The 17,323-nt window shown below is 37.4% G+C and overlaps 1 protein-coding gene across 1 annotated transcript; it reads left to right on the top strand.

The window, feature by feature from the left end:
* The first annotated feature begins 5,404 nt into the window (after positions 1–5,404).
* NAA11 (N-alpha-acetyltransferase 11, NatA catalytic subunit) lies at positions 5,405–16,858 on the top strand. Its single transcript, XM_007999002.3, has 2 exons — positions 5,405–6,292; positions 13,679–16,858. Exon 1 carries the CDS (start codon positions 5,591–5,593, stop codon positions 6,278–6,280), a length of 690 nt encoding a protein of 229 aa, XP_007997193.1. The 5' UTR covers positions 5,405–5,590; the 3' UTR covers positions 6,281–6,292; positions 13,679–16,858.
* The last annotated feature ends 465 nt before the right edge of the window (positions 16,859–17,323 follow it).

Below are 17,323 nucleotides of genomic sequence, written 5' to 3'. Positions count from 1 at the left end.
CACTTAGAACATTTCATATGTATTCAGAAGTGAGATTTTTTCCTAAGAGAAAAAGCAATCCCAAGGTCCTAAGATCCGCCCAAATTTCACAAATGTCCACTCTCTCGCATATGGCCAGCTATTACTGACATAGTATACTAAATATGATTCTAATATGACGATTCTAAGTGCATTCAATTTAAAGTACTATTCCAGAGTCATGACCTTTGGCACAAGAAGCCGAAGAGGCTTTTTACTCTTTTAAAGAATCCTTGTAGAGAACTCCAGCATTAAGTCTCCTTGATAAGCATTGAGTCAATACATTTTTCACAAAGAAACTGTTTAAGGTATGAGCATATGTTCATGTAGTTTATCCTCTCTTGATTTTTCCCTTGGAGTGGACTGTCCACAGGTACAGTTGCCTGCAGTAATTGGGAGGGGCCGCATGCACACTGTGTTTACTGAAGTTGTGCACATGCTCATTTGAGGTGTCTTTCCCTTACTAGTTGAGTGTACCTAGAGGAAGGTCATATACCAGTTAAACTCTGACATTTTGCCCCTTAGTTTACATGCTTGAGCCTGCTCACCCAGCTCCTAGAGATCTTACCGGGAAGTGGCTGATCACCAGCTTCAGGTGTTTTCTATCTATTGGGAGCCCGCCTTTCCCTGGTGCCAGCAGCAACCAATTATTATTTTAAAGAGACAGTTTAACAACCACACGACTGTCACCTGATGGTTACGGTGGGGGGGGTTCTCTTGCCCTGCTCATGTCTGCCTCGCTACCTACTAAAAAAGACACACAATCACATTTTAATGCTAGCTTAACCGCAATTGTATTATTCTCCGTTTGCCATTGGCTTATACTAAACCCAGCCTCTTTTCTTCTGTTTCAATGGAAGGGAAGTTTCCTGATTTATCATCACTGCCCAGTATTCAAACCAAATATTAACTTCTAAACTTTTTTTTTCAAAATTATGATCTCATATTTATATAGACATGCCCTGACAATGGCATAATGAGAAAAAAAAAAAAAAGTTGTTTTGGAATATGCAGTAACACGAGAGTGTAGAAAATATTTTGTTATCTACATGATTGAATTTATAATCTCTGATATTGTTTATGATTATAGACAATGGAGAAAACAATGAGAATCTATCCTCTCAGTAGGTACTAAAATTGTCCATTTATTGATAATCTTTTTATATATTATACAATTCCTTTATAATATAGCTGTTATAAACTGTGTTGCTCTGCAAACATCTTCAGCATGAAAATGTTTGACTCTCACGGCAGCCAAAGTAATGGCCTTTTTCTCTTTCTAGGTTCAACCAGTTGCCTCTGAAAACTCTCTCTCTCTCTTTCTTTTTTTTTTTTTTTTTGAGACACAGTCTTTCTCTGTTGCTCAGACTGGAGTGCAGTGGTGCAATCACGGCTCACTGCAGTCTCCATCTGCTGGGCTCAAGTGATCCTCCCACATCAGCCTCCTGAGTAGCTGAGACCACAGGTGTGCACCACTATGCTTGGCTAATTTTTTTTTTTTTTTTTTAACATATGTAGGGACATGGCCCTGCCATGTTGCCCATGTTGGTCACAAATTCCTGAGCTCAAGCGATCTTCCTGCTTTGGCCTCTCAAAGTGCTGGGAATGCAGGCGTGAACCAGTGTATCCAGACTGAAAACTATTTCTGTGTTTGACTTTCTTTAAGATTAGGCCTCAGATTCAGGATTAAACAGAATCAAGCAAACAAACAAGAAAAGCCTTACTGATTAATGGGGTGCCCTTTCTTTCCAAACTTGTTTGAACCCACAATTACTCATCTTGCTTTAGTGGCTCATGGAATAAGAAAGGCAGAATAAAGAGATGACAGTAAAAATAACAGATAGATAGTTCATATGCTTCTAATTCTTCCAAATTGGTCAGTTTTGTTACATTTCCCCCAATTGTCAGGCCTATATTTTAGGATGTCCAGTAAAGACACAACCCATTGTTGTTAGGGTCATTTATAAGTATTAGGTTTGTTTATTCACACATATGAAGAAAAATTGTTCAAATGAAAGTATTTAGGAAATGTTTTACATTTTTTTCAGGTACGTAATGTATTCTTACACTAAACCTGATAAAATTACTCAGGGTGAGGGGGGTAATAAAAAGCTATTTAAGGTCTCTTTATAATATTTGGAATAAACTTGTTTTTTACTAGTAAGAAGAAAATTTAGTTTCCAAGTCATATTGTAAAGGAAGTGTACATAGAAATTCTTTATTCATCCACTAGCACCTCAGTGATATATAGAATTCATACAAGAGATAGACGAAATGTGGAAACATAAGGTTAAAAAAATAACTTTAAAAAAACAAGAATGGTCTAATAACTGACAATTATAAATTATAAACTGTGTTGCTCTCCAAACATCTTCAGGAAAATATTTGACTCTCACTGCAGCCAAAGTAATGGCCATTTTCTCTTTCTGGGTTCAACCAGCTGTCTCTGAAAACTCTCTCTCTCTCTCTTTTTTCTTTTTCTTTTTTGAGACACAGTCTTTGTGCAGAAACCAGGCTCCAATAATCATATATCTTGCCCTTAGATCCTATAGGCATGAGATACAAAGCCAGTTAGGAAGACAGGAGCCTCCTCCATATGAAATATTATAGACATGACATAATATCTGACTAGAACTCCAGGAGCTCTCATTTACAAGACATTTATGTATTAGATGACTTTTTGCTAAATTTTTGCAAAACATTAATGAAAATTGCCAATGCCCTTTACTTATGATAAAAACATACCACATACAAAACCTGACAAGATATGCTAGATCTACAGTCCAGAAATTAGAAGCACATTATAATTCATCAGAGAACATTTACACTTGACCTCAGTAGGAGGGGCCAAATTAAGTACCACTTAATACCAACACCTCCTTAAGTGTCAGAGTTTTAGTTTTGGATCCATGCTTTCCACTGCAGTTGAAATGAATATGCAAATGCTAAGGATATATGATAGAAACTTCTCTGTCAAAAAAGAAGAGAGTCTATCAGAATATAACCAGTTTTTGCATCTTTTGTCTTAGTGGCTGCGGTCATTGCAACTGGTAGATGCTTCTTCCATGACAGAGACATTGTCATCATATTCTTTCTATGATTATATATGTATAAAAATCACATTATTGTATATTAAAAATCATGCTTATTACTATTGGTTTTGGTACCATGCCTACTCTAGAATAAGTCAAGTAAACCGCCCAACCCCGGGCATTAAGCCAGCAACTATTAAATTTAAATTAACCCTGTCAAAGAATACAGTGCACTCAAGTTTCAATAGTGTATGCTTTTTAAAAGAAGCAGCCACTACAGAAGAATCAACAAAATGACTCTTCTGGATCATGCTTTTACTACAAATTATAGAGCCCTGTCCATGGTGTCAGGCACAACCCAAAGAAATTTCTGAATGGGAATAATACTGATGAACAACTTTTCCAATGTATAGAGCCTATCAAAAAATCAGGGAACTAAAACGTTTATGTAAAATCTTAAAAATGTATTAATAGAAACTGCCAATTGTCAAAATGCAACAAAAAATAGTGGCTATTCAAGCTATGTTTCACAGATCACATGGCTCTAGGTTACTCTAGCTATTAAAGGAGGGTGTACCCTCATTTGAAAGAAAGCTGCACACATATTCTAGATGATTTAAGAGTGTATCCATGACCTGGCTAACTACAACATAATTCATTTTGGTAATTGAGTTCTGAGGTCTGCTAGGAAACTGGGAAGAAAGTTTATACGAGACACACAGATAATTCCATTTGTGCAAGTAGTGCTAATAGAATGTGGCTTCCTTGCACTATTAAATACCCCAAATCTTGCTTCATCTAGACGGCATACTACTTATTCTTCTTCTTGTTCTGTCACCCAGGCTGGGGTGCAGTCATGCAGTCATCGTTCACTACAGCCTTAAACTCCTGGCCTCAAATGATCCTCCTGCCTCAGCCTCCCAAGTAGCTGAGATTACAGGCATGAACAACCACCGCCAGCTAAGATGACATTAAATACTTTAAATGCATCTAGAAATAAAACGTAGGATTTATGACAAAGGTAACAATGCAGTAATGTGAAGAAAGGATGATAATATTTTTTCACAAAATGATGTAAATGGTGCTATTCGAATTGCATATCCACACAGGAAAAGAATATTGGGCCCACCGATACCTTACAGCATACACAAAACTAAATTTCAGTCAATTGCAGATCTAAATATAAAATCTAAAACTAACAATCTTAGAAGAAAATATAAAAGAATGTGTCAATCACCATGGAGTAGGCAAAGATTTACTAAACAGAACACAAAAAGCATTAGCAACCAAATTTTAAAACTGGAAAAATTGAACTATATTAAAATTCATGCTTGGTGTCAAAAATCACCATTAAGAAAGGGAAATATCAATCAATAGAAAAGGATGATATTCATTACAAATATATCTAACAAAGGACTTATACCCAGAATATATTTTTGATAAAACTCAAAAATTAATGTGAAAAAGACACACAAGTAGAAAAATGAGCAAAAAAAATCTGAGGAGCCATTTACAAAAGAGGATACAGTATGGCTAATAAGCATATAAAGTGCTCAACTTTACTACTCATCAGTGCAATGCAAATACAACCACAGTGGAATAATTCTACCGCTACAAAAGAATGGCTAAAATAGAAACAATGGGGAAATAGCAAATGTTGTTGAGAATGTGGAGCAACCGCTCTGAAAAAGTGGCAGTATTTATAAACGTTGAACATCATTATTCACTGGCCCAGGAATTCTAGTCCTAGATAAATACGCATTTGTTCCAACTAAAGACATGTCTAGAATGTTCAACTACCCTAAGGGTACTATTCCCAAACTGGAAATGACAAAATGGCCAGTAATAGTAGAATTGATAAAAAAAAAAAAAAAAAGGGACATATTTAGGCAATAGAATATCAAACAAGGAAGACTATAAAGAACCGTCAGCTATACACGAGGTGGCTGAAACTTACAAAGAGTGAGTGAAAAAAACCTGACACAAAAATAATACATGCACTATGATTCCATTTATATAAAGTCTGTCAGAAGTCTAGGTAATCATTATTTTTGGGACGTTGGAAGCGGGTACTGGAAGGGGACAGGAGGCGGGGTTCTGGGATACAATGTTCTTTATTTCCTCTAAGTTCCTGTTATATGGGTTTCTCCAGTTTGTGAAAAATTATTCAGATATACCCAAATCAAAAAGTTAAAACTTAAACAAATAAAAATAATAATTGCAATGGATCACTTTATTTAAAACCAAGGAGGTCACAATGAACTCCTGTCTCCCCACCCCCTAACCCCTGCGCACGCAGACGCACAATGAAGTGAAACCTCATTGGCTGGGATCAGTGACGCACTTCTGAAAGCCGCAGCTTAGCACCATCTTTTCCATCTCCTGCTCGTCTGCCTTCCCGCCATCTGGCCTCCACAAGATTCAGCCCGGTGGTGTTAGCCCCCTGGGCTTGATTCGTGAGGCAAACAGTGTCCCTTAAGGTCGGCAACAGCCTCTTCTGGGTTCACTGCAGTCCAGCCGGCTCCCTACCCGCCGCCATTATGAACATCCGCAACGCTCGGCCAGACGACCTGATGAATATGCAGCACTGCAACCTCCTTTGCCTTCCTGAGAACTACCAGATGAAATACTATTTATATCATGGCCTTTCCTGGCCCCAGCTTTCTTACATCGCTGAGGATGAGGACGGGAAGATTGTGGGCTATGTCCTAGCCAAAATGGAGGAGGACCCAGATGATGTCCCGCATGGCCATATCACCTCACTTGCCGTGAAGCGTTCACACCGGCGCCTCGGCCTGGCCCAGAAGCTGATGGACCAGGCCTCCAGGGCCATGATAGAGAACTTTAACGCCAAATACGTGTCTCTGCATGTCAGGAAGAGTAACCGGGCAGCCTTGCACCTCTATTCTAACACCCTCAACTTTCAGATTAGTGAGGTGGAACCTAAATACTATGCAGATGGGGAAGATGCTTATGCTATGAAGCGGGATCTCTCGCAGATGGCAGATGAGCTGAGACGACAAGTGGACCTGGAGAAGGGAGGGTATGTGGTCCTGGGCTCCAGGGAGAACCAGGAGACCCAGGGCAGCACACTTTGTGGTTCTGAAGAGGCCTGTCAGCAAAAGAACCCGGATACCGAACAAAGTAGCAGTGACAGCAAAGAACCTAAGGAGTCTGTGGAGAGCACCAACGTCCAAGACAGCTCAGAAGGCTCGGATTCCACCTCCTAGAGCATGCTTAAGGTATTCTGTCTTCCCTGACCCAGTACCTCCCTCTCCTAGATCCCTGCCTCCATCCCCCCTTGGCCTGCCCAATTCCATCCTGTCTTATCCCATTCTGACCCTGCGAGGTTTTACGGTAAAATCCACCTGGTGGCCTTAGGGAGAAGTTAGAGTGAGTTGAGGGAGACTCATTGCACGCTGTTGAAAGTGAAATACGATACCAACTCATGCTGAAAGTAGATTAATTTCAATGAAGAAACAAGCATTTATCCCGCTTTCTGGGCAGGAGTTGTATTTCAGGGTAATCACGTAGTTGATGGAAGGCATTTTTTTCTTTATGGAATTCCAGTTAGTAATAATGATAGAAATATAAAATCATCATTTTGCAACTCTTGATGAAATAATGGACCCAGCCAAGAGTCATCAGTGGCTAATAGCGTTAGATAAAAGTTGGAGCACTTTGTAGTGATGGATCAGACTGACAACACTTGAACTCAGTGTAGTCCGTCTTCACTAAATGTGGAGACAAATACTTGTCTCCTTATGCAACAGGAAGTGCACAGTACTACCTATGAAATATTCTTTCCAAAAGAAAATTATGAGATCTAACTACCATTTTACAGAAAATAGAGGGACTTGTTTAATTATACCATGATGCAAACCGTCAAATCCAGAATTAGAGGTTTTTACAAAACAAATGACCTGGTTTCTTCAACAAATAAATGGCACTGAAAAAAAAAAGGATGAAGCATTTTCTATTAAACTTTACAGATACATTAACTAAACTCAACTGTTATGGACATTGTTTGGATACTAATTCAAACCATGTATAAGACATTTTTGAGATAATCAGAATTTGAACAGGGATTGTATTCTAGTAAGGAATTATTAATAATTTTATTAGAGGAGCTAAATGGTATTATTATGTTTAGAAAGTCTTTATCTGTTAGAGATACATACAGAAATAATTATAGCTGAAAGACTAGGATGCCTTGGATTTCCTTTAAAATAGTCTAGCAAAAAAGAACAAGATTGGAAGAGGGAAAATGAAATAAGAATGGCAGTTATTGTTGGGTTGGGAAATGGGTACTTAGGGGCTTCCTTGTGCCATTTACCCTTTTGAATGTGTGGAAATTAACATGAAAAGTTAAAGAGCCAAAACTTTTTTTTTTTTTTTTTTTTGAGACAGAGTCTCGCTCTGTCGCCCAGGCCAGAGTGCAGTGGTGCGATCTCGGCTCACTGCAACCTCTGCCTCCTGGGTTCAAGCGATTCTCCTGGCTCAGCCTCCCAAGTAGCTGGGACTCCAGGCGCCCGCCACCTCGCCCGGCTAATTTTTTTTTTTTTTTTTTTTTGAGATGGAGTCTAGCTCTGTCGTCCAGGCTGGAGTGCAGTAGCGCTATCTTGGCTCACTGCAATCTCCACCTCCCGGGTTCACACCATTCTCCTGCCTCAGCCTCTGGTGTAGCTGGGACTACAGGTACCCGCCACCAAGCCCGGCTAATTGTTTGTATTTTTAGTGGAGACAGGGTTTCACTGTGTCTTAGCCAGAATGGTCTCGATCTCCTGACCTCGTGATCCACCCGCCTTGGCCTCCCAAAGTGCTGGGAATACAGGCATGAGCCACCGCGCCCAGCCTAATTTTTGTATTTTTAGTAGAGACGGGGTTTCAGCATATTGGCCAGGCTGGTCTGGAACTCCTGCCCTTGTGATCTCCCCGCCTCAGCCTCCCAAAGTGCTGCGATTACAGACGTGAGCCACCGCGCCCAGCTCTTGTACTTCTTAATACACGCTTATGCTAATACTAAAAAACCACTGAAACTTAAGTTTTAAAGGATTGGTATGTTAGAAACAACTTAATTGTAGTAATATAATACTACAGTATTTCTTCCAGCAAAGAACTTTGTATCACCTTAGGAGTTTCAAGGGTCAGTGAGCTATTGGCAGTTTATAGGCTTTAACATCTTAATCTAGTCACCTTACCCTTACATAGTGTGAAAGGCAGCAACTTTCTCATGGCAAAATCTCGTCATAAATAGTGTATTCTGTATATAATTTCAATGCGTGCTATTTGATTAGTCATTCATAAAAATATTTATTTGTCAGGCATTAGGCTTGGCGCTGAGTATACAGCAGTGATCAGAACAGACTGACGTTTATATAGCATGTAAGAATAAATGGACTTTTTTTTGCATTTTAATGGCAAAACCCAAACTATAGCACACTAATCCCATTTTATTTTCATTCAGTTACAGTTCAATAGGTTATAAAAATTTAGATACAGTAAGTCTTTGGTGATTAGAAAGAATCTGTCCTCAGAGGAGGTTTTGCATTTGACTTTTAATAACCTGAAAGTTTCACAATGACTGATTCATTTGTTCTAATGCTAAAATAAAGGCAGCAGAACAGTCTAAAAGAAAAGATGAAATTAAACAAAACCTGATGCCTTAAGAAAGCGTTGTCAAATTTACACCTGTCTTGAAAACCCTGGAGGGTTCTATCAAGACTCTTTGAATCAACAAACCGGTTTAAAAAAATTTCAACTTTCAAATTCCTTCATAGGACTTACACAGTATTGATCTCATCTTTGTAGTTACTTGCTTCTCTTCAGTGTTAAACTCTAGCTGAGAACAGAGCTAATCAGAGGTGGTTTTAAAACCATGTATGTATATACGTACATCTATAGCCATATATATAAAACCATATATATGTATTATGTACACACACACCTATAAAACTTTGATGAATTCAAAAGCACTTAACATCTGCTATGAGAAACAAAAATAATTGCCACTCTAGTAAAAGAAGAGAGAAATAATAAATAAGAAAATTCATTGTTGTGTCACAGTTATAAATTTCAGCATACAAATTCAAGAATAATTGAACTGTTTCTTTATGATACTGTAATTGAACTTTATTTCTAAGTTGAAGGAAATGTTTCCTGGACTGAACTTCACCCTCTTTCTGAGTTGTTATCTGCTGAGACATATTCAGTGGCTGCATCCAATCTTTGATCTTCAGGATTCACTTCTGGGTCTTTTCCAGCCAGAGGTCTCTTACCATTTTGGTAGCAAGGGTGTATGAGTATTAGTCTGCACAGGCTAACTGGTCTAAAAATTAACTTCCAAGTCTCAGTAACTTAACCCAGTGAAAGCTTATTTGTCACATCATAGTACAATGTGGGTCATCAGTGTGATGGCGATGTGGAGTGGAGGGAAAAGATGGACCCTACTCCATGGAATCATTCAGGGATCCATTTAGAACAGGGATTCTTAATTTTCTGTAGCTCCCTTTGGTAATCTGGTGAAGCAGAAAAATGTTTTTAAAAGATGTAAAAATTACATCAAATTACAAAGGAAAACAATTTTATTGATATACAGTTATCAAACTTTTAAAAATATTTTTGTTGTAATGTATGTGGTTTTTGTTGGCATATTGAATAGCCTAGTAACTATTATTTCAAAGTAAATTTTAATATAAATGATATTTAAGATATCTTAAGTATAATGTGATATGAAAATACCTATGATTTTTATTGGTGACAAAGTCTCAAGTGTTGCTAATACTACTGTGCATTGATTCCTATGTTCATAATTTAAAGAATTGCCAGACTTCAGTTAGAAGTTGATGCAAATTACAGAGTTGTTTTTGTTCCATATCCAAGGTCATGGTTCTCCTACATTTTGTTACATAGATCCCAGGTTAAGAACTCCTAATTCAATGACTCTTGTCATTTTTCTAGAATCATAAGACCTTCAGCTGGTTCATATACATTCAACTAGCAGATGAGAGAAGAGAATGTATATAGTGGTTCATAAAGGTTTTAAAAGTCAAGTCTTACCCAACTAACTGCAGGGGAGGCTATGATATTTAGTTTAGCTTTGTGCTCAGGAAAGAAAAGGAGTTCAGTAACAACACAGCATAGTATCTGCCACAATAGGAAACATCCTAGTGGTGCTCTGGACTATGAGAAGTTTTGCTTTCATGCCTGGTTAGGGGCATGGGATCATACAGCTGCTCTCACTCCATGACATGGCCCAGGGAACTCTGTTAGGCTGTCTGAGGTTGTCTACATAAACGCCTGACATATATTTCTTCTGCTTTTTCACAAACGGGCATGGAAAACGATGGGATTCTGTTATCTTGCTGCCATTATGCCTCTAATTAAAACCTGGAACAAATGACCCCTCTCCTCTGAAGTCCCCCAAACTGTGTAAATCTTCACTTCCATCCCATTTAATGGGGATTCACCAGCACATAGGTCTAGCTCCCTGAATGGGGAAGGGCTACAGTGAAGAAAGAGCAGGAAAAACATTTAAAAGGCTCGTACTGCAAAAGTACTATCCTTCTATAATTGTGGTGCTCCCTCCTGTGGAGCTGGAGTTCAAATACCTATAGAAAAATGTCCTAAAAAATATTTTTCATTTTCTCTCTCTGTACGTTTGGATTTGGGAACAGAGACAGAGTTAGAAGTGGTGCTGAGCAGGACAGTTGGTGAAGAACTGGTTGATTTCATCTGAAAAATGGTAACAAAAATTACTCTTAACCCTATGAAAAGGCACTGTTTTGCACTTATTAATTCTAAGCGCTGTTAATGATGTGTTTCATTTATTCCTCATAATAATCCTGTGAGGTAGGTACTATTACTCCCTTTTGTGGTTAAGGAAATCATATCACAAAGAGGGCTACATGTTACACAGATAGTAAGTGGAAAACAAGGATGCAAACTCAGGTGGTCAGACTCCATGATTGAGAGGATTAAATGAGTCAATCTGTGTAAATTGCTAAGCACAACTCCTCACACACAGTAAAATAGTCCATAAATTTTAGCTCTTAATATAATCGATAGTAAGAGTAACTTTTCAGGTTCTCCTCTTCTCCACGGTAATCAAATAATAAAATGTTGTGTATGAGCAGCAACAGTTTGCAATCTTGGATGGGAAATGCATCTTAATGATTAAAATAGCTTTCACTGACGAGCTAAATGTCAAAGCATTCAACTGAATCAATGCTTGTCAATGGCAGAGTTTCTAGGGAGCCATAGCAATGAAGACAGGTCAGTTCAAAACATGCTCGTTGAGGCAGGAATGTCATCAAACTGCTCTTTGTCTCCTGACAAGAAATATGTGGTTGATGATTAATAACAAAAATGAAAAAAATGCAAAATCTTAGCGTTTTCAGTTGAGCTGGCAACATTGAGTTAAAGTAAGGTTACTTCAGTGACTCTCCCTTTCTGGTTTATTGTTTGTGTTGCTAAACTGTCATTCTAACAAAAAGTAGTTAAATGTTCACATGAGCATTCACTGAAATAGACTGTTCTTAATTTTACCAGACAACTAATTATAACTGTAATGATATAATGAAATAAGAAACCTATAGACTGACAGGTCTAGTAAATTCCTAGTATAACCTTAACCCAGATATGCCAAAAACCATAGATTTCAAATGCAACTGCACTCTATGAAGATAGAGAGGGGTTTGGGAAGAGATAAAATATTGTTTTGAAATACTAATCAGATAGATGCCATTTGTTGAATTATTTATAATCTCTAACAATGTCACCTTTCAATCAGTGTATGATGACTGAAATGTAGGATGTAGGATGACTGAAATACTAACTTTTTCAGAAGTAACTGATAAAAGCAGAGGTTTTTCCTAAATTTTGTACTCTGTGCTCTAGTATATGAAATCTAATGAGCTTTATGGTACAGGAGGTTAGATAGAATATTTAAAAATTCTTTGAATGGGCAATGATTCAAAGAGCCAGCATAAAAGCCTTTCTGAAAATATTCTACAATGTCATTTCTATAGATAAATATAGTTAGAAAATTATAGGATTTTTTTTTAAAGTAAAGCCATAATATTCTCTTTCATGTTTATAACACCATATCGACAAATAGCATGTATTTGTCAGGCTTCCATAGCCCACCTTTAAGAAAACCTGATAATGTAAAACTTTGAACTTAATAAGCTAAGACATTGAGGACTTGGGCTGGGCACAGTGGCTCATGCCTGTAATCCCAGCACTTTTGGAGGCCAAGGTGAGCGCATTACCTGAGGTCAGGAGTTCAAGACCAGCCTTGAAAATATAGCAAGACCTGGTCTGTACAAAAACTAAAAAAAATTAGCCAGCATGGTGGTGTATGGTGGTGAGTGCTTGTAGTCCTAGCTGCTCAGGAGGCTGAGGCTGGTGGATCACTTGTGCCCAGGAGTTTGAGGCTCCTGTGAGCCGTGATTGCACCACTGTGCTCCAGTCTGGGTGACTGAACCAGACCCTGTCTCAAAAAAAGGACTATAACACTAATATTTTAAAGGGAATCCTTATGAAAAATACCTATACTCTTAAACAACAAACTGTCCTATAGCCTTTATTACAGTGTTACTTGACTTCTTCAGTTTTAATTTCTTAAAATTTTCAAGCAGTATTTACTGAGATAACTAAAACAGCTATATAATGTTTTTATATAACTTCTTTTGCATGCCTGTATTAAAACGAAAAAGGCAATGATGATAGTCTTTCTGGCCTATTCTTCCATATCTTGTATCTCTTTTGTTGTAACAAATATACTTTAAAAAATAAGATTTTACATAATATTATCTCTTGCAACTGGCTTCACTTGTTATTCTGGCAACAGAATTTTCTATAACAATGATTCTGTACAAAAATGCTTTTTAACTGCTCTGTGCATAATAGTCAACCTCAATCTCATTTACTTCTGTGCATATGATAGATGGGAAGGTACTCAGTAAATATTTATTGAATGAATGAATGGATCTCTCAAATTATCCATATAATAATTTTTTTAAAGGAGAAAAAAATAATATATGTGTGATACTACTTCCTTTTACCTGATGTAATTAGGGTACTTTAATTTGTGAATAAAGAAACATAATGGTTATTTTGGTTTCCTGTCCAGGTCTCACAGAAAGAAAATATGACTTATAGAGTAGGACACATTGCATCTAACTTATCAAGAGCTAAAAAGGCCTTTCATTTCTTTAGAATTGGAATAAATTTTCTTTGGAGTGGAGTAGGATGGGATAGAATTTAAAGATGACAAGCAAAATTATCTCAGTTTCTTTAGTTTTAAAATAGGTTATTTGGTGGTAAATCCCAGTTTTTTGGTGTTCTTTCCATCCCTTTCTCCTGGCAGAAATGTCCTGTAGATGTCAGGAAAGGTTCATGTGTTCTTAAGGCAGGGAGGAGAGAGAGCCCCAGATCTGTGTGTGGCCTTTGTGCAGTCATCTGAATTCTCACTGACTTCCATGGAGATATATCTAGTCCAAACTAGTTACTGGGTTTCTTTATCTGCTACTTCAGTCTGTCATTAACTAAACTAGTATTCTTTCAGACTTGTCAGAGCTTATAGCTCTCCCTTTCTCGTTTGTTTTCTTCTCATTTTTCAACAGCATTGCAGGTCCTCATGTCTCAACCACATCTACCCTGTGAACCCTGGCTTAGTCTGTCTGCTCTGCAGCATCTGCTGTGGGGATCATCTCACAGTGACCAAAATGGCTTCTTACTCTCAACTCTAAACGACCACCTTTCACGTATCCTGCTGGGATCATGAAGGAATACCTGGACACAAGAGCTGCTGCACAACAGCCAACAAAGTTTGAGACCTGCCATTACAGAACCTTTCTTGGCCTACTCACACCGTGCTGCCGTTTTATTCTGTTTGTAGTAGTCCTCTGTTGGGTGTGGTTATCCTGCAAGTTTTTCTCCTTTTAGAATGATGAACAGGAAGCAGGGCAAACTCTTAAAGCTTTCCAACTTTCAGTTATTTGTTTTTTTTTGTTTTTTTTTTTAACCATTATTTACCTGGGTTTTCATCCATATTTTTTTGCCATTATTTTACCTGAGTTTTCATCCTTGAGGAGGTGAGGTAGTCAGGACCATGAAGTCAGACCTTATGCCCCCTTCCTCCTCTTTCCTGGAAGAAGTATTCTGTTTCTTTTTCCTTTCTCTGGGAACTCCTCCTTTATACTATTCCCCCACAACCTTTTTTTTTTTTTTTTTTGAGGAGGGCATCACCTTCCCAGTGGGAAAAGATGTTAAGTTAGGGGCTTCTACTGTACAATCAGAACTTGGAGATTTTAAGAGAAGGACAAACGGTAATTAAATTGGAATCTCTAATATGCTTGTTTGTGTTAGTTTTTTTGGGATGATGTCACTTGGCATTTATTGAGTATCTGCAGTGTTCACACACAATGCTAGGGCCTTCATTAGTAATATATTTAACCCTTTAACCCTCTCAGCAACCCTGTAAAGTAGGTATTATTATCCCTGTTTTACATATGAGGGAACTGAAGCTCAGAGAAGTGAATTAAATATCCAGGATCTGAACCCAATTCTGTTTGATTTCAAAGCCAAAGTTCCTTCTACTTTCCTGTTCCTACTCTTTGAATTTTATTTATAAATGTGTTAAAATTTTAGCAAAAATGGAGAATCTGCTGTTTAAAAATGTGTTTGCTTAATACATGCCTACTGTATGTCAATTGTGAATATATAACCTACAATTATAATCTACTTTTATTATTTTTCTCTAGTAAAAATAAGTGAAGACAAAGTACTTTGACCTCTGCAATAAAAGTCACCAGATAAATCCAGAGTTATCATTACTTAATGTTGTTTTTATGTTCACTGAATGTGAATTACCAAAGTATATAACATTTTTCATGTTTAAACTTTTATGAAAACTGTTGTGTATGGATTTAAGTCAAAGCCTGGACTTTATCTGGTGACAAGAGGTAAGTCTTTTCTGTGTAATCATCATCAGCCCTGCTAAGCACTTCTTACAAATCTACCCCACTGCACTCTTAAGAATGTCTACCTAATGGTAAATGATTGCCTGAGGCAGATATAAAAGTTTTTCCCTACATGAAAGGATTTGCCATTTCTTGTGCTAATACAGTATGATACAGTCTATCTTTCCATCTTTTCCTTTTTAATTTTCTATCTCCATGCTAAATTATTTTATTCTTTCCTCTCAACCATGTGTTTATCTCTTTATTTTTAAATATTACAACCTTCTAACATCTGTCTCCAGGGCAGCATAATCTTACTGATGAAATATTCCATGTTTTCCTTGAGCTTTTGTCAATATGTCTTTGTGTTAACAGCTTAGCAGATGGAGAAACAGAAGGAGCAGCCTCAGCTTACCTGAATGATTTTTCTCCAGCACCAGGCACATTGACTTGCTGTCTCTAGTAACTTGATAAGAGTTGGAGCAATTTGCAAATGAGAAATGGTATATGACTTCTGCAGTGTTATTTACTAAAATAATTGGCTGCATTTCTTTGTTATCATTATATCTTCTTTCCCAGTCTCATACCAGGAGAAAGCAGAATTATAGCACTGTCTGGTTTGGGCTATCCCTGTTTAGATAATAAAAATAAAATAAACAATAATACTAATAATGCTTTGGGCATAGATTAGCATGTTCATAATGGTTCCAGGATAGTAGTGGTGATTTAGCAGCAGCAGTGGCTTTTTGAAACACAAATTGTGGGAGTGTGTGGCACCATTTTTTTCGTAATAGCATTGTTCTTTTTACACAGGAAAAGAGTTTTTTTTTTTTTTTTTAATTCTGAATGGACTGACTACTTTTTACTGAAGCACAGTCCTAGAGAGAGCAAAGCAAGGCTTTGAAGCAAGGAGGGAAGATAGTAATGGTGTGAATACCCTGGTACTAGCTATGTTTTATTCACTTGCAGCTTTAAATAAACTGGATGTGCTCAGGTCTGCTAGCAGATTATTTAAAGATAATGATCAGGACGCTAAGTTTTCTTTGGTTAAAAGAAGAAAACTTGGGGATGAAGCCTGTGAGTTCCTAGTTAGAGTCTGTGTGGGGTTTCCCTTTGGAGATAAGAGCAAGAGGCAAGAGATGACCATCTGAAATAAAAATAATGGGGTATGTGGATATATGGGAGAAATGGGGACTAGTAGTGGGAATTAGTCCAAAGCCAGGAACCGGACTGAAACACTGGAAGGAAAGTTTTCTTTATTTTTTTATGTGCAGCTAAGTCATTTGGGTATTATGTTAAAAATGCAGACTCTTTTTCAGTATGTCTGGTGGGGCCTGAGTATCTGCATTTCTAACCAGTTCCTACATTGCTCATGTTGCTGGTCCAGGAACCACACTTTTGACTAGTAAGGGTCTTAAAGCTCATCTCCAACTCTTGGACTGGGGTCCAAAACACCTGTGACTATCCATTAGGTCATTTTATAATGGATTAGACCCTAAATAATTCAGATTCCCCATCTTAAATATACATTTACATAAATCCTATTTGTCTTTGAGATTATGTCTTGATGGCCTAATAATTTCAATAAAAAGTTCGTAAAAAATGTGTACAACAAGAAAGTGTGTGTGTGTGTGTGTGTGTGTGTATATATATATATAATGTATCGATAATCAACATTTTATCTGTTAGGATGCTTTGATATAACAATTTTGCCTCATTGGCTTCTAGGCAAGTGAATGGTGTATGAGATTTTTTAAAAATTTCACTTCTAACTCTCACTCAATTTATTGTGTTCATTGGTTGATAAATTAGCTCAGACACAAATTGTTTTCCATGCTGACATTTGACAGGATTTGAAAAAGACTACTGAGTTTTTTTTTTTAATTTTAAGCAGTAGCAGACCTGTGTGTGGGTTCAGGTGGTCTAATAGAGATTTTCCATCCAGGGATAAGAATTTCTAGCCCATTGTTTCTCAAAGTGTAGTTCATATGCTTATTTATTCAGCTGGGTGCTATGTTAAAAATGCAGTTTCTTTGTCTCTGGCTCAGACTTACAAAATCAGTCCTGTATTTTTAACAACCCTGCAGGTGATTGTTTTGCACACTGTCATCTGAAAATCACTGATCGGTACAAGGCATTGAATTCTTCATAAAGGTAATATGAAGGGAACTTTTTTCCATGGTAATACTCTCCAGACAAATTAATTCATCAAAAGAAGCAAATCAGAGCAGATACAACAAATTTTTGTTTATTATAAAACATGGGAAAGGGTGAGTTGGTATATGGTAACTCTGCTCACTTTCTGTA

The sequence above is a fragment of the Chlorocebus sabaeus genome, chromosome 7 (assembly GCF_047675955.1).
Source record: "Chlorocebus sabaeus isolate Y175 chromosome 7, mChlSab1.0.hap1, whole genome shotgun sequence".
Classification (NCBI taxonomy): Eukaryota; Metazoa; Chordata; class Mammalia; order Primates; family Cercopithecidae; genus Chlorocebus; species Chlorocebus sabaeus.
The sequence above is the reverse complement of the archived record's forward strand: the minus strand, read 5'-3'. Positions and strand labels throughout refer to the sequence as shown.